This window comes from Marmota flaviventris, chromosome 10 (assembly GCF_047511675.1).
Source record: "Marmota flaviventris isolate mMarFla1 chromosome 10, mMarFla1.hap1, whole genome shotgun sequence".
NCBI lineage: Eukaryota > Metazoa > Chordata > Mammalia > Rodentia > Sciuridae > Marmota > Marmota flaviventris.
In genome coordinates this window covers 72366634-72392826 of record NC_092507.1, presented here as the reverse complement: position 1 = coordinate 72392826, position 26193 = coordinate 72366634, and the positions used below count along the sequence as shown (strand labels likewise).

At 36.4% G+C, this 26193-nt stretch overlaps 1 protein-coding gene across 1 annotated transcript in view; it reads left to right on the top strand.

Moving 5' to 3' along the window:
* Col24a1 (collagen type XXIV alpha 1 chain) overlaps positions 1-26193 on the top strand; it is a 379962-nt gene that overhangs the window by 78976 nt on the left and 274793 nt on the right. The window contains exon 11 of the mRNA XM_071618609.1: positions 3392-3436. Within this exon, the coding sequence (XP_071474710.1) occupies positions 3392-3436 (45 nt within the window). The remainder of the gene's footprint in view (positions 1-3391; positions 3437-26193) is intronic.

The following is a 26193-nucleotide window of genomic DNA, read 5'->3' as shown; positions in this document are numbered from 1 at the left end:
TTATTTCTAATGCTATTTAGTAATGATGGTGTACAACAGATTATATATATATATATATATATATATATATATATATATATATATATATATATATGATAATCTTACTGAGAGAGCATTCAGATTTAAGAAAACCCACCATCACCTGCAAGAATATAATTACATTTTCTTAAACCTTATTGATTTTTATAAGGAAGTAACATTATATGAACATATGTAGATATTTTAAATATGATTTTTTAAAAATACATATTAAAATATCTAATTATGAAATTTTTATAATTTGTTAGTCTTTAATTTGAATATAAGTTGTTAACAAGTATATTTTGTAGTATAATATGTAGTAAAGAATTAAGTCTTAGGAGACATATTTATGTTTAATTTAATCATTGGAGGATTGCTCCAAGAAAGAGCAATTAGAGTTGCTCATGAATAAAGATAGAATATTTGTAAACTGGTCTGTTATACTAAAACCAATCAAGATAGTGAGTTTTGACACTGAAACTTCTTCATATCTAGTTTTCAGGGTTATATTCAGTCCAATTATTTGTATTCCTTCATTTTTACTCTGTGGATTGAAAAAATAAAATTAAATGATATTAGAATATTGTTACAAAATTTTAAACTACAGAATCATATTCAGTAATTAGCTTTTAACTCTATCATGGTAAGAATGCAGTTCAGAACAGAATTTTTATTTCTAGAAAGTTTTTTTTGCAACTGAAAGTAATACAAGTTATTCTTAGCTAAATATATTTTCAAATATATTGTTTTTGAGTGAGTGAATTACCTCACATTTTCTGGTAATTACATGTGCATGCCCTGCATAGAAATAATAATTTTAAGAGTTTAAATATTCTGTAAAGATAATTTGTCCAGTCTTTGGTGAGATGAAATGACAATTTTCCCTTGATGAACATGACAAGTCATTTCTTTCAATGGCGAAAAATATCTTCAGCATAATATTGCAGCTAAGACACTTAAACTTTATGTGATACGACACACTAATAGAAGGTATCTTCCGTTCATTATGCAAAGAATTGAACTACTGCTTCTCCACCCAAAGGAGTATATTCAGTTTACATTTTTAATAATTCTTTTGCTTATGATATAGTCCTTTTCTGATCTTTTTGCAAGAATGTATTTCTAATAAATGATTTAATGAACAAAAATTGTATGTTCTTGCAAAATGTTGTTATCTTGTATTGAAGGATCTTAAGCCCAGTGTTGACACAGGCCATCACCAGGCACAATACTGTCATCACACTCCCTCGTTTTGTATGAAGACATGTCTCAACACACATAAAGACATTTCATCATATTCTGTCTATCATATACCATGTCCTAATATTATTTGGTTACATCAGAACTCAGTAAGACATAAATGATAGAGCAAACTGGGTGTTTTTATTAAGTAAAACACTTAAGTACGGAAAAGCAGAAAAAAATAGTCTTCTCTGAAAACAGAAAGAAATATCCCTTTTTGGAAATTGGTATTATAAACACACATGTGCACACACATGCACACCCCCATGCATATGGTATGTGAAATACATATAAACATATGTGTGGAAAATGCTTGTTTGATTTTGTCTGCATTGTTGTTAGCCTTCCTGCTATAATTTAGGAAAATCAACCTTTGAAAACGATAATATCCATTTTTTTCCTTAAAAAAAAAAAAAACTCAATGTGTTTTGTAAAGATACATAAAGTTCTAACAAAATGAGTCTTCTTGTTCACCTATAAACTCTTTTTTGGTAATCAATGAGACATGAGTATTCAGGAAACACTTGACTTGAAAGTGAATGAATTATTTAAGCCAATGATATCTTCCAACATATCTGTATGTACGATCAAACCCAAGGACATGGTTATGGTATAAATTTTCTTTTCTTATCCTTTCCTCTCCTTTGAGAAAGGGTCTTGCTCTGTTTCCCAAAGTAGTCTAGAACTCCTAGGCTGGAGCAATCCTCTTGTGTCAGCCTTGGGAATAGCTGGAACTATAGGCATGTGCTGCGTTGCCTGGCTTTAATAGATTTCTTAGTATGAGGCTTATAGGTGACTACATGACTCAGTGATTATATCAGGTAGGATGCTTTAGACAGCATGTAATAGATAACTCCAACAAAAACTGGCTTAAAAATAGGGAAATTCTAATAAGTGACAACAGTAGATGTAAATGTTAAGGCACTATTCCCAAATTTGCAAACAATTCTCCAGGTAAAGATAAAAGCTTTGAAGGTAAAGATAAAAGCTTTATTTCATACTGGGGCTCAGAGTGCAGAGAACCAAGCAGTTCTGCAACCCTCAACCCCAGCTGAATGTAGGAATATACTTATAAGGCCTAAAATCACAAAGAAAGGGTGGCAGGAGAAGCAATCATAATCACAAAGTACATTTCATACAAATGGAAAATTACAAAAATAGAGTCATATAGTCATATTCTCAGAAATTACATTCTCAGAAAAACAATTTTGCATTAGTCCCATAGAGCAAAGATATTGTGGTCAGGGTGTAAGTAGGTAGGGATGGAGGTGTTTGCTTCTATGCAAGTGGGCTCATGTGGAAAGGAGGCCAACTTCATACAGAGGTATCTGAACAAAATGTGGTAAGTCTGGGCTGATTTTCAGATCAGCCTATAACATAAAACACAATGCAAATACTTTACATGAAGTAATTCCTTTAATTCCCACAAATCCTAAGATGAATATTGTTATTACTCTCATTATAGATGAAGAAAATGAGACATACAGAGAAAGTAAATTGTCTTAAAATATATTCAAGGTAGTAAGAGCAAAGCCAGGATTTGTATTATATGTTCTGGCTCTAAAACCTGACTGCCTAAGGAGTATACTCCACTGCCTCTCACATGACAAGAATTCCATAGGTTAAGTGGGATATAGGTGCAAGATGATCTCAAACATATTGATGCCTTCTCTGCCTTGCCTTTCCTGTTGTTGTCATTACACTAGGACCAGTTTCCCATTTAATTGCAATATTGCCAGTGTAAGGGTTAATTTACCTTTGTTTATATCCATATAAAAATAGGGAGACAGAGGAGTACATCTTTTTTGGGTAGGAAAATAAGATCTTCCTGTTTGTCTGGTTGTACCATTATTGGTAGTGTGCCTACTTCTGAATAAATAACTATCATCAGGGTATGTCAAGATCTCATTTGGAGGTATGGATGGGGTAAATTCCTAAATGCAATCAGGTCTATTTTGAAGAAGGAAAGGGGCTGCTTCAGTTAAATGAATATATTGAAGCTTTTCACACTAGTTTACTTGACAATTTATTTCTATCTTTGGCATACTTCATTAATTGATATTTGACAAAAAATATGTAGTATTTATTTCATTCAGCAAATATAAATTTTGACTTTTCTATATTATAGGGCATTCCTGGGATCCGTGGAAAGAAGGGTGTTAAAGGAAGACAGGTAACTTGATTCCTTTTTCTTGAAGTTCAGTATAGAGCAATATAATCTAATTTTGTGTTTTTGTTCTCATTAAAATATGGATACATTTTGCTTTCGTTGTTGTCATGCATAATCCATCTCATTCAAAAAGTTTAATTTTTTTGCTACTTTGTATATCATGGGGGTACTTAAGAATGTAGAAGAAAATTTAGATTTAAAAATAACTCTAAATTTAATACTTCTAAACCCATTTACTATATCAGTGGAGAAACCCTTGTCTCTCTCTCTTTTTTTTTTTGTCGGTGATGGGGGGTGTCCAGGGATTGAACTCAGGGTCATTTGACCACTGAGCCACATCCTTAGCCCCATTTTGTATTTTATTTAGAGATAGGATCCCACTGAGCTCCTTAGCACCTGGCTTTTGCTGAGGCTGGCTTTGAATTTGCCATCCTCCTGCCTCAGCCTCCCAAGCCATGGGGATTACAGGTGTGTGCCATTGCACCCAGCCCCTTTGTCTCCTTTGAAGGAGCTAAAATGTCACAGAAAATGCGTGAACAGCTTGGAACACCAGTGGTAGCACTATTCAACCTATTCCTACACAAAGAGATGTCTTAGAAACTTCACTTCATGTTCTAGAGGTTTCTAAAATGCCTGTTTCAGCTGTTAGTTTAGAGACCGGGTTGCAACAGCTTTTTATATTTCCAGATTAAAAAAAATTAAAGGAGAGTGAATTTACTAGGTAATATAATACTTTCAGAAATGGGAGAAAATTTTGACATACTTGAGGACTGTGCTATTTAAAAGATGAGAAAAGTGTTCCAGACAAGTTGTCCTAGCTAAGTTAGTTGTCCTGGCTCAGGTTGTCCTGGCTAAGTTAGTATAGATAATTATCCACCTGCTTTCCACTGTGCAGTTTTTATTGCCACTTGAATGCATTTTCTAGGGTAAGCTGTCAAAGGCTGCATTGTTTTCTGTAGTTTATGAGGATAAAAATCAAGTTTTTATAACCATATTTTTAGAACTTTGGTATACACCTGAATAAAATTTTAATGGTTATAAAAATGGATATAAGTGTTTTCAAATATAACTTTTAAGGATCCAAATCTATTACAAATGCATATTTTAAAGCAATGACACATTGAAAACTTTAAAGAAAAGTACCAATAAAAGGCCTAGTAATAATTTCATTTGCTATTTTTCCACAGTTTTCTTGGATTCTGTTTTTGAATCCTATTAGATAATTTTATAATTCCTTGTTATAATTTGAATTTGAACTGTCTCCCAAAGTTTCATATGTTGACGACTTGGTCCCCCAAATGCAGCCATGTTCAGAAGTGGGGCTTTTGGAAATGATTGGATCATAATGGCTATGATCTCATCAATAGGTTAATTCATTTGTGGGTTCATAATTAAATAGATTATTGGGTGGTAGTGGAAATTGTAGGAGGTGGGGCTCAGTTAGAGGAAGTAGGTTAGAGGGCATGCCCTTGAAGGGTATATCTTATTTCTGACCTCTTTCTTTCTCTCTGTCATTCTCTTTCCACTTTCTAGCTGCCATGATGTGAGCAGCTTCACCATATCCTCTCTACCAGAATGCTCTGCCTCACCACAGGCCCATAGCAATGCAGAAAGATGATCATGATTGAAACCATGAGCCAAAATAAAATCTTTCTTCCCCTTAGATGTTTTTCTCAGGTATTTTGTCATAGTAAGAAACAGGTATAAAAAATGGCAGCTATGTATAACCTATCTATAATAATCTATAATATTTAAATCATTTTACATGTTATCCTTGGAGCTTTGTAATATTCCTTAAAGATAGAGTATGTGGGAAAATGAGGTTCAGAGATATTAAAAGATTTTCTCACATTCACATAGTTAAAAATGTTCAATCAAGAATTGAGCATAGCTCCTCTGAATGTTAATCCAGAATCCTTCCCCTAACTGCTTAGATATTTTTGCTTTCTGTCCTCTGCTCATACTATTTAGAAGAGTCATGAATTATTTTTTATGGTATTTGGACAAAATATGATACAACTATTTTAAAATTTCACTTTGAGGATTTTAATATGTTAGAGATAAACTTAACCAAATTATCAAGAATACAAAACAAGTCAAACATTTTGTTTTCCTGCTTATGCAATCAACTTAAAAGTTGGTCTTGTAACAATTATGAAAGTATTGTCATCATTAGCATCATCACCACTGTTTTTATTCACAAGCACTATTCTAAATATTTTATATGCTATCTTTTAAAAATTACACTCAAATATGTTGGTATGTTCTTTACAATTTAGTCTATGTATGATATATAAATTTATATTACATATAAAATCTTCCTCGACAGAAATACCTCTCTTCATATTACATATAAAATTCCTAATATAAATAAGAAGATCTGGGCCTTTTCAAATTGACATTAGATCAATCTTACCTTTTTTATTCTTTTTCTATCCATTCTGTGTCTTCTAAGTTTTTCCATCCTCTTCCTATCAAATCATGCCATTAATTAAAAAAAAAAACTAAGAAAATCATTTATAATAATTTTAAATTACTTCTAGTACTTAAATCCTACCTTCCTTATTGTAATTAAAGTATATACAATCTTAAGATGAACCAATCTGCAATAGGGAATTGTAGACATTTGAGTAAATCAAATATTTTTGCAAAGCCCCAGTTATATATCACTTAGGTAGTCACCAATTTAATTTACTAATGACTTGGTCTTATGTATATATTAACTTGATCAGCAATGTATAGGCAACTCTAGTTTCCTATTACATAATGAATTATAAAATCTTCCAAGAAAATGTATAGATAACTTCAGGTTTCTTACTTCATAGGGAATTATAAAATTATCCAGTAGGACTCTATTGAATTCAAAAAGAGAGCTCCAGAAAGCGATGGGAAAATAGCGAATGAAATGATTGCTGGTCTCTTTCTTCAATAGTATCTTATGTAACCTGGCACCATAGCACATGCCTGTAATACCAGCAGCTCCGGAGGCTGAGACAGGAGGATTATGAGTTCAAAACCAGCCTTAGCAAAAGCAAGGCACTAAGCAGCTCAGTGAGGCCCTGTCTCTAAAGAAAATACAAAATAGGGCTAGGGATGTGGCTCAATGATCAAGTGCCCCTGAGTTCAATCCCTGGCATCACACCCGCAAAATAGAACCTATGTTGCAAAATTTGCAAAATTTTTTTTGAATTAAGATACATGTATTTGTAATTGATTAAGATTCTTAGAAAAACACATGTATCCCATTTTTCCTAACTAATGTTTATATAGAGAATCTGGTACTATATGCTATATGTACATGTACATGTGTGCTATATGTACTTTTATCTTATTTTTATCACAAATGATTTGGCCATATTTATAAGGAAATTTTGAGAACTTAAGAGTAAGATACAGTTACAGCCACATAGCCACAAGTTAATTATGGCAAATATGATCTCAAAAACTATTGCAGAATACTATCCTATGTATTAATATTCCCCCTTATAAATGTTTTTGATACTGAGATTGAATACAGGGATGCTCTATCACTGAGCTACATTCCCACACCTTTTAATTTTATTTTATTGATTCTTTTTAGTTATGCATAACAGTAGAATTCGTTTTGATATGATTATACAAGCATGGAATATATCCTATTCTAATTAGGTCTTCATTCTTATACATGTACACAATGGTGGGATTCACTATGGTGTACTCATGAAAGTACATAGGAAAATCATTTCAAATTCATTCTACTGTCTTTCCTTTTCCTATTTTCCTCCCTTCTCTTCATTGCCCTTTGTCTAGTCTACACAATATTTATTCTTCCCTTCTCCCCGCTTATTGTAAGGTTAGCATCCACATATCAGCAAAAACATTCTATCTGGCTTTGGGCTCTGGCTTATTTCACTTAGTATGATCATCTCCAGATCCATCCATTTACTTGCAACTGTCATAAAGTTATTCTTCTTTATGGCTGAATAATGCTCAATTGTGTGTGTGTGTGTGTGTGTATATATATATATATATATATATATATATATATATATATATATATATCATTGTTGTTATCCATTCATCTGTTGATGGGCATCTAGGTTGATCCCATAGCTAGCTATTGTGAATTGTGCTGCTGTAAACATCAATATAGCTGTGTCACTGTAGTATGCTGATTTTAACTCCTTTGGATGTATATTAAGGAGTGGGATAGCTGGGTCAAAAGGTGGCTTTATTCCAATTTTTTGAGGAATCTCCATACTGTTTTCTATAGCAGTTGCACCAATTTCCAGTCCTACCCAAAATATATGAATGAACCTTTTTCCTGCATCCTTGCCAACATTTATTGTTACTTGTATTCTTGATCACTGCCATTCTTATCGGAGTGAGATGAAATCTCACTGTAGTTTTGGTTTGCAAATTTATCTAATTGCTAGAGACATTTAACATTTTTTCATATATTTGCTTGTTAATCATTTGTCTTTCTTCTGTGAAATGCCTGTTCAGTTCCTTTATCTGTTTATTGCTTGAGTTATTTGTGGTTTTTGGCATTAAGTTGTTTGAGTTCTTTATAAATCCTAGAGATTAATGCTGTATTTATTTGAGGTACAGGTGGCAAAGATTTTCTCCCATTCTGTAGGCTGTCTCTTCATGCTCTTAATTGTTTCCTTTTGACAATATTAATTCTTCCTATCCAGGAACATGGGGCAAGGGTCTTTCTATCTTTTAAGGTCTTCCTCAATTTCTTTATTTAGTGTTCTGTAATTTTTATTGTAAGGTCCTTCACCTCTTTTGTTAAATTGATTCCCAAGGTTTTTGTTTGTTTGTTTTGTTTTGAGGCTTTTGTGAATGGGATGTTTTTCCTAATTTCTCTTTCAGCTGATTCATCATTGGTGTATAGGAGCACAATTGATTTATTTGTATTAATTTTGTATCCTACTACTTTGCTGAATTCATTTCATGTTCTAGAAGTTTTCTAGTGGAGTTTTTCGATCTTCTAAATATAGAATCATGTTCTCAGCAAACAGAAATAGTTTGAACTCTTCTTTTCCTATTCATAGTCCTTTAATTTCATTCTTTTGCCTAATTACTCTGACTAGAATTTCAAAGACAATATTGAATAGAAGCAGTGAAAGAGGCCATCCCTATCTTGTTTCTGTTTTTAGAAGGAACGCTTTCAGTCTTTTTCCATTTAGAATGATGTTTTCCTTGGGTTTGTTGTATATAGTTTTTTACAAGGTTGAGGTATGTTCCTTCAATCTCTGTGTTTTCTAGTGTTTAAAACATGAATGGTTGCTATATTTTGTGAAATGCTTTTTCTGCATCTATTGAGATAATCATGCAATTCTTGTCTGTTTATGTGATGAATTATGTTTATTGGTTTTCTTATATTGAACCAACTTCACATTCCTGGGATGAAACCCAGTTGATCATGGTGCACTATTCTTAATGTGTTTTTGTATGCAATTTGCCAGTATTTTATGAAGACGTTTTGCATCTTCATCAAGGATATTGATCTGAATTTTTCTTTCTTTGATGCGTCTTTGTCTGATTTTGGTCAGGGTGATACAAGCTTCATAGAATATGTTTGGAAGGGTTCCCTTCTTTTTATTTCATGGAATACTTTGAGGAGGATTGGTGTTAGTTCTTTAAAGGTCTAGTAGAATTATTCTGAGAATCCTTCTAGTCCTGGGCTTTTCTTTGTTGATAAGTTTTTGATAGCTGCTTCACTTTCCTTATGTGAAATTTTTGTTTAAAATTTCTATGCCCTACTGTTTCAATTTGGGTGGGTTGAAACTTTCTAGGATTTAGTAGTACTTTCAAGCATATTGGAATATAATTTTTCAAAACAGTTTCTGATTATCCTCTGTATTTCAGTAGTCTCTGTGGTGATATTTCTTTTTTCATCACAGGTTTTAACAATTCGAGTTTTTTCTTTCTTTATTTTAGTTAGCTTGGCTAAGGGTTTATCAATTTTGTTAATTCTGTAAAAGAACCAACTTTTTGTTTTGTTGATTTAAAATTTTTTTCAACTTCAATTTCATTGATTTTGGCTCTGATATTAATTATTTCCTGTCTTCTACTGATTGGATGTTGGTTGTTCTTCTTTTTCTAGGCCTTGAAGTGTAATGTTAGATTATTTATTTGGTATCTTTCTATTCTTTTAATGAATGAGCTCAATGCTGTTAACTTTCCTCTTAGAACCACCTTCATAGTGTCCCAGAAATTTTGATATCTTGTATACATCTCTTCTCATTTGCTTCTAAATATTTTTTTTTATTTTACTCCTGATAACTTCTGCTCTCCATTCATCATTCTGTAGTGAATCATTTAGCCTCCAGGTATTAGTGTAATACCTATTTTTTATCTTATTATTGATTTCTAATTTCATTCCATTATGATCTGATAGAATGCTTGGTGTTATGTGTGTGTGTGTGTGTGTGTGTGTGTATTTGCTAAGAGTTGCTTGTGGCCTACTATCTGGTCTATTTTAGAAAATATTCTATGTGCTGCTGAGAAGAAAATGTATTCAGTCATTGATGGATGAAATACTCTATATATGTCTGTTAAGTCTAAATTATTAATTGTATTTTTTTTAGTTCTGCAGCTTCCATATTAAGCTTTTGTTTGGAAGATCTGCCCATTGATGAGAGAGGTGTGATAAAGTCACTCAGTATTATTGTGCTGTGGTCTGTTTGATTCTTGATATTGAGAAAGATTTGTTTGATGTATGTAGATGCTTTATTGTTTGGATGCTTCATTAACATTCAGGATTATTATTTCCTGTTGTTGTATGGTTCCCTTAAGCAATATGAAGTGGTCTTCTAAGTTTCTTCCAATTAATTTCCGCTTGAAGTCAACTTTTATCTGATATGAGATTAGAAACTCCTGCTTGTTACAAGATCCATGAGTGATATGTTTTTTCCTATCCTTTCACCTTCAGTCTGTGGATTTCTTTGCTTATGAGATAAGTCACCTGGAGACAGTGTATGGTTGGGTCTTGTTTTTTAATCCAGTCTGCCAGCCTTTGTTTTTTTATTGATGAATTGAGTCCATTAATATTCAGTGTTATTATTATAAGATGATATTTATTTCCTATCATTTTGATTTATTTCTTGTTTTTAAGTTTAATTAGATTTCCCTTTAGTTGACTATTTTTTTTCAGTGTACTTTCTCCTTCTTGTGGTTTTCATTTTTAATTTCCATTTCTTCTTCATGAAATATTTTTTTAAATTTTTTAATTCTAACTAGTTATACATGACAGTAGAATGAATTTTGACACATCATATATAAATGGAGAATAACTTCTCATTCTTCTAGTTGTACATGATGTAGAATCACACTGATCATGTAATCATGTATGTACATAGGGTAATAATGTCCGATTAATTCTACCATCCTTCCTACCTACATACCCGCTCCCCTCCCTTCACTCCCCTCTGCCTAATCCAAAGTACCTCTGTTCTTCATCTGCATATCAGAGAAAACATTAGGCCTTTGGTTTTGGGGATTGGCTCATTTTGCCTAGAAAGATATTATCCATCTCCAACTATTTGCTGGCAAATACCATCATTTCATTCTTCTTTAAGGATGAGTAATATTCCATTGTTTATATATACTACAATTTCTTTATCCATTCATTCATCTATTGAATAGCATCTAGGTTGGTTCCATAGTTTGGTTATTATGAGTTGAGCTGCTGTAAACATTCATGTGGCCATGTTACTATAGTATGCAATTATTAGCATCCTGTAGGTATAAACTGAGGAATGGAATAGCTGGGTCAAATGGTGGTTTTATTCCAAGTTTTCTAAGGAATTTCTATACTGCTTTCCATAATGGTTGCATCAATTTTCAGTCCCACCAGGAATGTATGAGTGGACCTTTTTCCCACATCCTCAGCAACATTTATTTTACTTGTATTGATAATTGCCATTCTGACTGGAGTGAGAGGAAATCTTAGAGTAGTTTTGATTTGCATTTCTCTAATTGCTAGAGATGTTGAACTTTTTTTAATATATTTTTTCATCGATTGTATGTGAAATCTGTTCAGGTCCTTGGCCCATTTATTGATTAGGTTATTTGTTTTTTCAATGTTAAGGTTTTTGAGTCCTTTATATATCCTGGAGATTAGTGCTGTGTTTGAGGTGCATGTGGTAAAGATTTTCTCCCATTCTGTATGTTCTTGATTGTTTCCTTTGCTGAGAGGAAGCTTTGTAGTTTGACTCCATCCCATATATTGATTGTTGATTTTACTTCTTGCACTTTAGGAGTCTTGTTAAGGAATTCAGTTCCGAAGTTGACATGGTAAAGATTTGAGCCTACTTTTTCTTCTGTTAGGTACAGGGGTCTCTGTTCTGGGCCTAAGTTTTGATTCACATTGAGTTGAGTTTTGTGCAGCTAGTTGAGTTTATTTTGTAGTACAAACTTTTTAGTTGTGAATTCTTCTAACTCTTATTATCATGGTGGAAGATTTTTGTTTTATCTTTAATTCTGAAGCTTAATTTTTTTGGATATAACATTCTTGCTTGGCATCCATTTTTTTCCAGAGCTGGTTTATATTATTCCAAGACCTCTTAGTTTTTAGGGTCTGGTTTGAGAAATCAGCTGAAATTCAGGGGTTAACCTCTGAATGTGACCTGTCATTTTTCTCTAGGAGCTTTTAAAATTCTGTCCTCCTTCTCTATATTAGGCATTTTCATAATAATACATGTTGGTGTGGGTCTGTTGTAATTTTATATAATGGGAGCCCTGCATGCCTCCAGTATTTGATTTTCAATTTCATTCTTAAGGTTTGGGAAATTTTCTGGTATTATTTCATTGAAAAGATTGTACATTCCTTTAGTTTTTACTTCAGAACCTTCATCTATCCCTATGAAACTTAAATTTGGCATTTTCAGGTTATCCTATATTTCTTGAAAATTCTGTTCATGGTCTCTTTACATCTTTTCTTCATGATCTACTTTATTTTCAAGATTATATGCTTTGTCTTCAATGCCAAAAACTCTGTCTTCCAAGTAATATAGTCTATTGGTGATATTTTCTATTGAATTTTTAATTTGGATTATTGATTTCTTCATTTTGAGGATTTCTGATTGATTCCTCTTCAGGATCTCTGTCTCTATATTGAAGTAATCTTTCATTTCTTGTATTTTATCTTTGATTTTATACTTACATCATATTTTACCTCATGGATAGGCTTACCTATGAACTTTATAAACTCATTCTCTAACATTTCCTTCACTGTGATGTCAGTGGAGTCTGTTCTTGAGGCATACTGGTATGGTTAGGGATGCTTTTCTATATTGTTTGTGTGTCTACCCATCTATCTGAATGGATCTGAAGGAGCAGAGCTTTTACCCTACAAACCTGTAGTGACCTGTTGGTCTCTAGTACCTCATAAATTAGAGGAAGCCAAATAATAGCGATGACCTATGTAAATAATATATAACAATAAACTAAGTACTTGATTCCTATTATGACATATATAATGTTAATTGACACAATAAATAGAATTGGTAGAATCAGCAATTTCTGTCAGTAATAACAGTAAGTGATCATGTATTGTGTCTGGCATAAAATCAAACATTTTATTTAAATTATATTTGATTTCCACAGTATTAATTATTATTATAGCATTAGTGGGGTGCTCTGGCATTATATAAATCAATTAATGCTGAAAGATTTCAAGAGTAGAGTTAATTAAGAGGAAAGATGAAGAGAAAGAGCTGGAAAGGGTTCACAGTTTCAATAGGTGAATGTGGGAGGTGCAAAAGTGAGTAGGATGTGATAGAGGAGCAAGGAGAAAAAATAGAAGTAAAAAATTAAAATAAGAGTGAAAGAACAATAGAATTTGTCTTTTAGCAAGAGAAAAGGGATAAAGAGAAACAAGGGGAACAGAATAGTACAGAAGACAATACAAAAAAAAATCGAAATAACCAAAAACTTTAACTCTCAACAGACAGAGCAAAGAAAAATAACTACCTTCAGAAAATGCTAGAAATAAGAAAATAGAAACAAATATATATATATATGTCAATGACTCATTCAGCATGCTAGGAAAAATAAAAGAATCTTGATGAAAAACTAAGGAGTCATTTTTTTTTAATTTTTTATTGTTGGCTGTTCAAAACATTACATAGTACTTGATATATCATATTTCACAATTTGATTCAAGTGGGTTATGAGCTCCCATTTTTACCCCATATACAGATTGCAGAATCACATCAGTTACACATCCATTGATTTACATATTGCCATACTAGTGTCTGTTGTATTCTGCTGCCTTTCCTATCCTCTACTATCCCCCCTCCCCTCCCCTCCCCTCCCCTCTTCTCTCTCTGCCCCCTCTACTGACATTCGTTTGTCCCCCTTGTATTATTTTTCCCCTTCCCCTCACTTCCTCTTGTATGTACTTTTGTATAACTCTGAGGGTCTCCTTCCATTTCCATGCATTTTCCCTTCTCTCTCCCTTTCCCTCCCACCTCTCATCCCTGTTTAATGTTAATCTTCTTCTCATGCTCGTCGACCCTACTCTGTTCTTAGTTACTCTCCTTATATCAAAGAAGACATTTGGCATTTGTTTTTTAGGGATTGGCTAGCTTCACTTAGCATAATCTGCTCTAATGCCATCCATTTCCCTGTAAATTCTATGATTTTGTCATTTTTTAATGCAGAGTAATACTCCATTGTGTATAAATGCCACATTTTTTTTATCCATTCATCCATTGAAGGGCATCTAGGTTGGTTCCACAGTCTAGCTATTGTGAATTGTGCTGCTATGAACATCGATGTAGCAGTGTCCCTGTAGCATGCTCTTTTTAGGTCTTTAGGGAATAGACCGAGAAGGGGAATAGCTGGGTCAAATGGTGGCTCCATTCCCAGCTTTCCAAGAAATCTCCATACTGCTTTCCAAATTGGCTGCACCAATTTGCAGTCCCACCAGCAATGTACAAGTGTACCCTTTTCCCCACATCCTCGCCAGCACTTGTTGTTGTTTGACTTCATAATGGCTGCCAATCTAACTGGAGTGAGATGGTATCTTAGGGTGGTTTTGATTTGCATTTCTCTGACTGCTAGAGATGGTGAGCATTTTTTCATGTACTTGTTGATTGATTGTATGTCCTCCTCTGAGAAGTGTCTGTTCAGGTCCTTGGCCCATTTGTTGATTGGGTTGTTTGTTCTCTTATTGTCTAATTTTTTGAGTTCTTTGTATACTCTGGATATTAGGGCTCTATCTGAAGTGTGAGGAGTAAAGATTTGTTCCCAGGATGTAGGCTCTCTATTTACCTCTCTTATTGTATCTTTTGCTGAGAAAAAACTTTTTAGTTTGAGTAAGTCCCATTTGTTGATTCTAGTTATTAACTTTTGTGCTATGGGTGTCCTATTGAGGAATTTGGAGCCCGACCCCACAGTATGTAGATCGTAGCCAACTTTTTCTTCTATCAGACGGCGTGTCTCTGATTTGATATCAAGCTTAAGGAGTCATTTTTGTTGTGGTGAACACAAAAGTCTATGAGAATATATGTTCACTGTCTTTGCCCAACTAGTTTTCTTTCCATTTCTGTTTCTTCTTGAGGTATGTACTGGTGCAAGATTAGGGAGCATGGATTGTCAACTCCTTTCTTTCTATTGTGTTGCTTACCAAGAAGCCTGTTGGACTTCAAAAACCTTTGCTTCCCTTCTGGGTAGTAAGATGAAGTTTCAGATGGGAAATGCTCTCAGCTCCTCTCCAAGGTGAAGCCGCAGCTGGGTTCTGTGAAGTGTTAGTGTATGAGGAACTCTCAGGGTGGAGCTTAGGTCTACTGAGGCCCCAAGTGCTTTATTGAGAAGCTAATTCTCTGAAGAATTTAAATCAACACACCCTTAAAGCCCATCAGATGCCAAACTGTGCTGGGAGACCATAACCCAGGAGCTTCCTCAAGAATCCACTCCTAGGATAAGTGAGTTCCCTCCCGCTTGCCACTTCCATTGCTCACAGGTATCTTCTCAGCCTCTTGGGGTGCATTCCCAAGTACAATCACACCTCAAACCCGCCAATTCAGGTTTCGGTTTTGTTTGTTTGTTTGTTTGTTTGTTTTGGTACTGAAGATTGAACCTAGAGCAAATCCCCAGCCCTTTTTTTCCATTTTATTTAAAGAAAGGATCTCACTAAGTTGTGTAGTTCCTTGCTAAATTGCTGAGGCTGGCTTTGAACTCATGATCCTCCTGCCTCAGCCTCCCAAGTCACAGGAATTACAGGTGTGCACCACTGTTCCTGGCTTTTCGGCTCACTGCAGATGGTTCTGTGTTCTTTCCTGTCTCTCAGGTTCTCCCAGCGTGGATGAACCTGTCCATTCGTATTCTCAATCTGCCTCTTTTCCAGCCTCTTCTGAGCACAGAGACACCCAACCTCCCTGACTTGTATTCCCCAGAGCAAAATACTCTCATACCTAATTTTCCTCAAATTTTGCTAGGCTCCAATTATTTCACGTGGCTGGTGCCTGCCTGCTTGTGCTGTGTATTTGAGCTAGCCCTGTTTTCCCCAAATCAAGTTCTCGGTTCTTGTATCTGCCAGCTGTGTCAGTGTGTTCAGCTCAATGTGGGCCCTGCCTCAGTTCTCCATGGACAATTCCCTTTATATATTTTTTTTTTAATTTTTTATTGTGGGTTGTTCAAAACATTACAAATTTCTTGACATATCATATTCCACACTTTGATTCAAGTGGGTTATGAACTCCCACCTTCACCCCATACACAGATTGCAGAATCACATCAGTTAAACATCCATTGATTTACAAATTGCCATACTAGTGTCTGTTCTGCTCCACTGCCTTTCCCATCCTCCACCCTCCCCCCTCCCCACCTCTCCCCTCCCCTCCCCTCCTCTCTCTCTACCTCCTCCACTGTATAACCCTGAGGGTCTCCTTCCATTACCATGCAATTTCCCTTCTCTCTCCCTTTCCCTCCCACCTCTCATCCCTGTTAAATGTTAATCTTCTTCTCCTGTTCTTCGTCCCTACACTGTTCTTAGTTACTCTCCTTATATCAAAGAAGACATTTGGCATTTGTTTTTTAGGGATTGGCTAGCTTCACTTAGCATAATCTGCTCTAATGCCATCCATTTCCCTGTAAATTCTATGATTTTGTCATTTTTTAATGCAGAGTAATACTCCATTGTGTATAAATGCCACATTTTTTTTTATCCATTCGTCTATTGAAGGGCATCTAGGTTGGTTCCACAGTCTTGCTATTGTGAACTGTGCTGCTATGAACATCGATGTAGCAGTGTCCCTGTAGCATGCTCTTTTTAGGTCTTTAGGGAATAGACCAAGAAGGGGAATAGCTGGGTCAAATGGTGGCTCCATTCCCAGCTTTCCAAGAAATCTCCATACTGCTTTCCAAATTGGCTGCACCAATCTGCAGTCCCACCAGCAATGTACAAGTGTACCCTTTTCCCCACATCCTCGCCAGCACTTGTTGTTGTTTGACTTCCTAATGGCTGACAATCTTACTGGAGTGAGATGGTATCTTAGGGTGGTTTTGATTTGCATTTCTCTGACAGCTAGAGATGTTGAGCATTTTTTCATGTACTTGTTGATTGACTGTATGTCCTCCTCTGAGAAGTGTCTGTTCAGGTCCTTGGCCCATTTGTTGATTGGGTTGTTTGTTTTCTTATTGTCTAATTTTTTGAGTTCTTTGTATACTCTGGATATTAGGGCTCTATCTGAAGTGTGAGGAGTAAAGATTTGTTCCCAGGGTGTAGGCTCCCTATTTACCTCTCTTATTGTTTCTTTTGCTGAGAAAAAACTTTTTAGTTTGAGTAAGTCCCATTTGTTGATTCTAGTTATTAACTTTTGTGCTATGGGTGTCCTATTGAGGAATTTGGAGCCCGACCCCACCGACTGTAGATCGTAGCCAACTTTTTCTTCTATCAGACAGCACGTCTCTGATTTGATATCAAGCTCCTTGATCCATTTTGAATTCACTTTTGTGCATGGCGAGAGAAAGGGATTCAGTTTCATTTTGTTGCATATGGATTTCCAGTTTTCCCAGCACCATTTGTTGAAGATGCTATCCTTCCTCCATTGCATGCTTTTAGCCCCTTTATCAAATATAAGATAGTTGTAGTTTTGTGGATTGGTTTCTGTGTCCTCTATTCTGTACCATTGGTCCACCCGCCTGTTTTGGTACCAGTACCATGCTGTTTTTGTTACTATTGCTCTGTAGTATAGTTTGAAGTCTGGTATCGCTATACCGCCTGATTCACACTTCCTGCTTAGCATTGTTTTTGCTATTCTGGGTCTTTTATTTTTCCATATGAATTTCATGATTGCTTTCTCTATTTCTACAAGAAATGCCGATGGGATTTTGATTGGCATTGCATTAAACCTATAGAGAACTTTTGGTAATATCGCCATTTTGATGATGTTAGTTCTGCCTATCCATGAACAGGGTATGTTTTTCCATCTTCTAAGATCTTCTTCTATTTCTCTCTTTAGGGTTCTGTAGTTTTCATTGTATAAGTCTTTCACCTCTTTTGTTAGGTTGATTCCCAAGTATTTTATTTTTTTTGAAGATATTTTGAATGGAGTGGTTGTCCTCATTTCCAATTCAGAGGATTTGTCGCTGATATACAGGAATGCCTTTGATTTATGTGTGTTGATTTTATATCCTGCCACTTTGCTGAATTCATTTATTAGCTCTAATAGTTTCTTTGTAGAGCCTTTTGGGTCTGCTAGGTATAGAATCATATCATCTGCAAATAGTGATAATTTAAGTTCTTCTTTTCCTATTTTTATGCCTTTAATTTCTTTCGTCTGTCTAATTGCTCTGGCCAGTGTTTCGAGAACTATGTTGAACAGAAGTGGAGAGAGAGGGCATCCCTGTCTAGTTCCAGATTTTAGAGGGAATGCCTTCAGTTTTTCTCCATTCAGAATGATGCTAGCCTGAGGCTTAGCATAGATTGCTTTTACAATATTGAGGTATGTTCCTGTTATCCCTAGTTTTTCTAGAGTTTTGAACATAAAGGGATGCTGTACTTTGTCAAATGCTTTTTCCGCATCTATCGAGATGATCATATGGTTCTTATTTTTAAGTCTATTGATGTGGTGAATAACATTTATTGATTTCCGTATATTGAACCAGCCTTGCATCCCAGGGATGAATCCTACTTGATCATGGTGCACAATTTTTTTGATATGTTTTTGTATCCGATTCGCCAGAATTTTATTGAGGATTTTTGCATCTAGGTTCATTAGAGATATTGGTCTGTAGTTTTCTTTCTTTGAAGTGTCTTTGTCTGGTTTAGGTATCAGGGTGATGTTGGCCTCATAGAATGAATTTGGAAGTTCTCCCTCCTTTTCTATTTCCTGAAGTAGCTTGAAAAGTATTGGTATTAGTTCTTCTTTAAAGGTTTTGTAAAATTCTGCTGTATACCCATCTGGACCTGGGCTTTTCTTAGTTGGTAGTCTTTTTATGGTTTCTTCTATTTCCTCAATTGATATTGGTCTGTTTAGGTTTTCTATATCCTCCTGACTCAATCTGGGCAGATCATATGACTGAAGAAATTTATCTATGCCTTCACTATCTTCTAATTTATTGGAGTATAAGGATTCAAAATAGTTTTTGATTATCTTCTGTATTTCTGAAGTGTCTGTTGTGATATTGCCTTTTTCATCCCGTATGCTAGTAATTTGAGTTCTCTCTCTTCTTCTCTTCGCTAGCATCGCTAAGGGTCTGTCGATTTTGTTTATTTTTTCAAAGAACCAACTTTTAGTTTTGTCAATTTTTTCAATTGTTTCTTTTGTTTCGATTTCATTAATTTCAGCTCTGATTTTAATTATTTCTTGCCTTCTACTTCTTTTGCTGTTGTTTTGCTCTTCATTTTCCAGGATTTTGAGATGAAGTATGAGATCATTTATTTGTTGGTTTTTTCTTTTTTTAAGGAATGAACTCCAAGCAATGAATTTTCCTCTTAGAACTGCTTTCAATGTGTCCCATAGATTCCGATATGTTGTGTCTGTGTTTTCATTTATCTCTAAGAATTTTTTGATTTCCTTCTTGATGTCTTCTATAACCCATTGATCGTTCAGTAACCTATTGTTCATTCTCCAAGTGATGTATGCTTTTTCCTTCCTTCTTTTATCGTTGATTTTCAGTTTCATTCCATTATGATCAGATAAGATGCATGGTATTATCTCTACTCCTTTATATTGTCTAAGAGTTGCCCTGTGACATAATATATGATCTATTTTTGAGAAGGATCCATGTGCTGCTGAGAAAAAAGTGTAACTGCTTGATGTTGGGTGGTATATTCTATATATGTCAATTAGGTCTAGGTTATTAATAGTGTTATTGAGTTCTATAGTTTCCTTATTCAACTTTTGTTTGGAAGATCTGTCCAGTGGCGAGAGAGGTGTGTTGAAGTCTCCCATGATTATGGTATGGTGGTCTATTAGACTCTTGAACATGAGAAGAGTTTGTTTGACGAATATAGCTGCACCATTGTTTGGGGCATAAATATTTATGATTGTTATGTCTTGTTGGTGTATGGTTCCCTTAAGCAGTATGTAGTGTCCCTCTTTATCTCTTTTGATTAACTTTGGCTTGAAATCTATTTTATTTGATATGAGTATGGACACTCCTGCTTGTTTCCGAAGTCCATATGAGTGATATGATTTTTCCCAACCTTTCACCTTCAGCCTATGTATGTCCTTTCCTATCAAATGCGTCTCCTGTAGGCAGCATATTGTTGGGTCTTGTTTTGTGATCCATTCTACTAGCCTGTGTCTCTTAATTGGTGAGTTTAAGCCATTAACATTTAGGGTTATTATTGAGATATGGGTTGTTCTTCCAGCCATATTTGTTTATTTCTGTTACTAAACATGGTTTGTTTTCCTCTTTGATTATCCCCCCCCCTTTACTGTCCTACCTCCCACTGTTGGTTTTCATTGTTATTTTCTATTTCCTCTTCCTGTAATGCTTTGGCGAGGATGTTTTGAAGAGATGGTTTTCTAGCTGCGAATTCTTTAAACTTTTGTTTATCGTGGAAGGTTTTAATTTCATCCTCCATCCTGAAGCTTAATTTCGCTGGATACACAATTCTTGGTTGGAACCCATTTTCTTTCAGTGTTTGAAATATGTTATTCCAGGATCTTCTAGCTTTCAGAGTCTGTGTTGACAGATCAGCTGTTATCCTGATTGGCTTACCCCTAAATGTAATCTGCTTCCTTTCTCTTGTAGCTTTTAAAATTCTCTCCTTATTCTGTATGTTGGGCATCTTCATTATAATGTGTCTAGGTGTGGATCTCTTATGATTTTGCACATTCGGCGTCCTGTAGGCTTCTAGGATTTGGGATTCTGTCTCATTCTTCAAGTCTGGGAAGTTTTCTTGTATTATTTCATTGAATAGACTTCTCATTCCTTTGGTTTGGAGCTCTGTACCTTCCTGTATCCCAATGACTCTTAAATTTGGTCTCTTAATGTTATCCCATATTTCTTGGATGTTCTGCTCATGGTTTCTTAACAGTCTTGCTGAGCTGTCTATGTTCTTTTCCAGTTGAAATACTTTGTCTTCATTGTCTGATGTTCTATCTTCTAAGTGTTCTACTCTGCTGGTAGTATTCTCCATTGAGTTTTTAAGTTGGTTTATTGCTTCCTGCATTTCTAGGATTTCTGTTTGTTTGTTTTTTATAACCTCTATCTCCCTGTATAGTTGATCCTTTGCTTCCTGGATTTGTTTGCGTAATTCGTTGTCGAAGTGATCTTTCATTGTCTGATTTTGCTGTTTAATGTCTTCCTTGATACTCCAGATCATCTGAAGCATGTATATCCTGAATTCTTTATCTGACATTCCATCTGCTGCAGCTGTTACCTCTTCTAAAGTTGCGTTGACCTGCATTGCTTGTGGTCCTTTCTTTCCTTGTCTTTTCATACTGCTTGCGTATCTTTCCTGCAGGTGCGGGCGGCGGCTCTGCTCTCTTCTTATTCCAATTGGGGTGTCGTGGCTACCACGCCGGCAGGTCACTGGGCCTGTTCTGGGAGCTGGCGGCGGCTCTGTTCTGCCCATACTCCAATTGGGGTGACGAGTGTACCACGCCGGCAGGCCACTGGGCCTGATCCACCGGTCGGTTGCAGGTTTGCCTACCCTGCAGGCGCGGGCGGCGGCTCTACTCTGCCCCTAATGCAAATGGGGTGACGTGTCTGTCGTACCGGCAGGCCACTGGGCCTGTCCCGCTGGTCGGTCGCAGATCTGCCCACCTTTCGGGCACGGGTGGAGGCTCTGCTCTGCCCCTACTCCAATTGGGGTGTCGTGACTACCCCGCCTGCAGGACACTGGGCCTGTTCCTGGCACGGGCGGCGACTCTGCTCTGCCACTACTCCAATTAGGGTGGTGTTTGTACCACGCCGGCAGGCTCCTGGGCCTGATCCGCAGGTCTGTTGTAGGTCTGCCTACCTTGGAGGCGCGCGCGGCGGATCTGCCCTGCCCCTCCTACCACGCCTGCGGACCCCTGGGCCTGATCTACAGGTTGATCACTGGTCTGCTCACCCTGCGGGCACGGGTGGCGGTTCTGCTCCGCCCCCGATTGGGGTCACGTGACCACCACACCGGCAGGGCCTGATCCGGGCGTGGGAGAAGGATCTGCTCTGCCCCTACTCCAGTTGGGGTGACGTGTGTACCACACTGGCAGGCCACTGGGCCTGACCCGCCAGGCTGTCACAGGTCTGTTTACCTTGCACGCTCATTCGTCACAGCGAGAACCGCGGCTCTGCCCTGCCCCTCCTACCACGCCCATGTACCACTGGGTCGCGGGTCTGCCCACCTTGCGGTTGCGGGTGGCGGCTCCGCTCCACCCCCTCTCCAATTGGGGTCACGCGGTCACCACGCTGGCGAGCCGCTGGGCCTGCTCCGGGCGCTGGCGGCGGCTCGGCTCCTTCCCTCTGGCTCGTCGACAAATTGAGGAGACTCGGGTGACTGTGCCTCACCCCCCCTACCAGGAGACCAACTGCTTATGTCACCACTGGTATTGATGAAGTTCCCTCCTCCGCCGCTTTCTGAAGACATCAGATCTCTGCCATGTTGGTATCCTATGCGAATGGCAGCATTTCGTTCCCCTTGCTGGGCAACCAAAGCACCGGGTGAGTCCTGACCGGCCCTCAGCAGGACCCGGACCGAGAAGCAGTTTCCGCGGGCTCCTAGCCCCGGGCCAGGGAAGTTCCGGGAGCCGGAACTCGGCCACTCCGTGCTCGGTGTAAGCTCCTATAAATGTAAGCTCCAAGAAGCAGTCCCCGCGGGCTCAGTTCCGGGAGCCGGAACTCGGCCGCCCCGCGCTCGGTATTCACTCTGATAAGATCAGGTTCTAAGAAGCACCCAGGCGCTGAGCCCTAGCAATCTGTCTGCAAGCCGCAGGCGAATTGCAGCCTGAAATTACCTGTTCTATGGCTGAATGAGCTGCGGTCAGTCAAAAACAGGGGTGGTGACGTCAGTTTACCAACATGGTGGCTGCTGGCCTCCTCTGTGGTCTGACCGGTGTGGAGAACCGAGATGGACCGCTTCCTTCCCCCGTCTCGAACCCAGAATTCAGCCCTGAGTACGGTGCTTGCGCGGCTGGCAGAAACTGCAGCGCTGTAACCCTGCGTCTCTATCCCAGCGCACGCTGCAGATTCTAGCCTCGGGCCGATTTGCTGAATAAGCAGTGTGACAAACCTCTCGCGTTTGAGTCCCCGTAGCTGATCCTCGTGCGATGGAAATCCTTCCTCCAGGTTCCGGAGCACCCCACTATTGCTGGAAATTCCTAACAAGATATCCTTTAGCCGTCCTGACTTGTCATACTCCCACACAGTGAAGCAGCACACGGGGGCAATGCACTCCCCTCGCCGCCATCTTTAATCCTCCTCCCTTTATATTTTTTGAGACATGATTTCAATAACTTGCCCAGGCTGGCCCCAAATTTGCAGAGTGCCTGCCTCAGTTGCTGGGATTTCAAGTTGCAGGGATTAAGAGCATGCACCACTGCTCTTGTCTCCCACTTAAATTTTCTCTTATTATAAACAAAATTGTCTTCAATTTTTTCATTAAGGGCAAACATATTAGCCATTTATCATTGGATAGTTAAATATTATATGTTCTATTTAAATTTAGATTACTAAAACACCATGAGAAACATAGTCACTAGTATTTTAAGCATAAAAGGAAAAGATCATTTGATAATATTTGAAGTGGAGAATACTAGATTTGTGAAATATGCATATGCATTTTCTCTTGGTAATTAATTAAATTATATGTGCTATTTGATGTTATATGTGAAGTAGATATTTAAATATAGAAATGGAACTAAAATCACCATAATGAAGATGGCAGACACCTGTGCATTACTGTACAGTAACACACCAGATCCTCTTTCTTCTAACTATAACTTAAAACCTATTGATGGACATTTCCCAGTCCAAAATAACATATTGTTTTTTGTTTGTAACTTTTATTATTATTGCTCTTATTATTTTATGGTGTTAAATACTGAACTCGTGTCCTTGCATGTCAAGTCCTGTCCCCCTAAAGGTATACCCTGAACTTATTTATAGATTTTAAAGAGAGCTTATTCCTTCATATTTTAGGTAGATGGTAGTAGTGTTCAGTCTTATGCACATGGAGTTGAACATGATTTGGTTGTAAATAATTATTGTAATATAAAATTTTAAAAACAGTAATAACTCATAGCTTTATGTAAAATTTTACACTTAAATTTTTAAAGTCAGTGAAACTAAGGCTAGGAATTGATAAAAATAATTCATTTTATGTATTAAATATGATAATGGCACTCTTTACAGTCAATATACTGACAGTAATAGGAATGAGAACTATAAAATCTGAGTTCAGGTCTTTCTAAATATTAATCAGGACAAGGTCCTTTGGACTACAGAATTCGGTTTTCAACTATGTACTAAGTTCCATGTTTGGTATTACTAGTTTATAAAAAATATTAATTAGCATCATCTCATATATGAAAATAGCCCAGTAACATAGAGAAGTAAAATTCTTTCCAGTATTTTCCAGTGATTTAGGAACATTTCTAAGCTTAGATTTGGGAAGATGTTACTGTATATCACGCTTACACTTCTGGCCAAATGATCACTTACTTCCCTGAATAAACACTAAGCATGGAATTAAGTCACTGTGAACTTAGTGATGTCTATTTTTTTCTTACAAATAAGAAGTGTCCTCTCCTAGACAGTATAAATACATATTGAAATGGACACATTCCAAAATAACATATTGTTTTGGCCATTCAATAGATAATTATTTTTTTAGAAAAAGAGGTAATTATTTATTATTTAGAATCATGTTGGCTTTTCAAATTTAACATTTGTCTTAAAATTTATTTCTATTTAAATCTTACTTCCAAGAAAACTCTTTTTTCCCAAAATAAAGTATTGTATTTATTCACTGTTTACAGATATAGTTGCTATTTGTAACACGTTTCTTTGTGTGTTTTTTTTAAACCAGTACCATTAGTTTGGATTAAAATAACTTTTTGTTAGGAATTTGGTATATTTTAGAATCAAAGCATGTTAAAATATATATATTAATGAAATTATTTCCTTGGCCTTAGGTTATTGGCTGAGATTCTTTTTTCTTTCTTGTATAGAGGAATATATTTTTTCTTCCTTATTCTTGATTTCAGGATCTTTACTAATGTACTTAGTAATCTCTACAGTTATTCTTGAAGACCTCTTGTGATCACAGTTACATTTTAGACCATTCATGTGTGTATGCGTGCTTTTGAATATTGAAGTGGTGTAGTTCTTACTTCCCTCCTCTTCACTCATTTATATGGATCAAAACCCATATTACAAATTAATATTAGAGGACAACTATAGGACTATAGGGACCTTCAATAAACCAGCCTTTGAAAATGGAGAACCCAAGAGGCTACTATTAACTCATCCTCTTCCATCTGGATATTTGAGTTCAACTAAAGTTCATTCTCCAGAGATCTTGAATAAAACGAGGTAGCAAACAATCTTTACTGGTCACAGCTCTTTAAATATCATAATGCTACTGTTCTATTTTATATCTTTACTGTTATTATTTTAAAAACTTCTTGGAACATATCTGATATGATCCAGCTTCTTTAAAAGCATCAAGCTATCATTAATTCATAATAGAAAAGAATAGTGTTTAAGAAAAATGTGGAAGTTGGGAGAGAGTATTTGCATGTATTCGATAACTTCAAATTTCATATTCTTTTTCTAATTGCAAGTAGCTTCCTCTTTAGTGCAAAGATTCTGAACTTCATTCTGTAGTGCCACAGACAGGAAATTCTGTAGTTGCATTAAAAAATCATGTGCAGGACTCTGCTTGATTTAATCAGTAGTCTCTTTCTTGTACTTCATTGGCCATGCAAATTTTTGTGTCTCCAAAGATCTGAAAAATTTATGTCAAAACTGGTTTGACAGGATTGAAGATAAACATGAAATTGGAAATGGGATTTACTCTCAACACCACCTAGAAAACTGTTGTAAAAATATAGATTTTTCAGACCTAACAGAATAAATTATAAGTAATCAAATCTTACTACATTTTAAGTTTGACAGAGAGCAAAACTATACTGAGTTTCCTTTCTATGAAGACAAAAATACCACAGCCTTAGAATAGTGGACAAAATAATACCCTTAAGGCACCCAGACTTCAGCAGTGTTTACTTTTCTAACTATAAAAAGGAGCCTCTCCTCTTTTCTCATATATCTTTCTACTTTTCTAACTATTGAAAGGAGCCTCTCCTCTTTTCTCATATATCTTT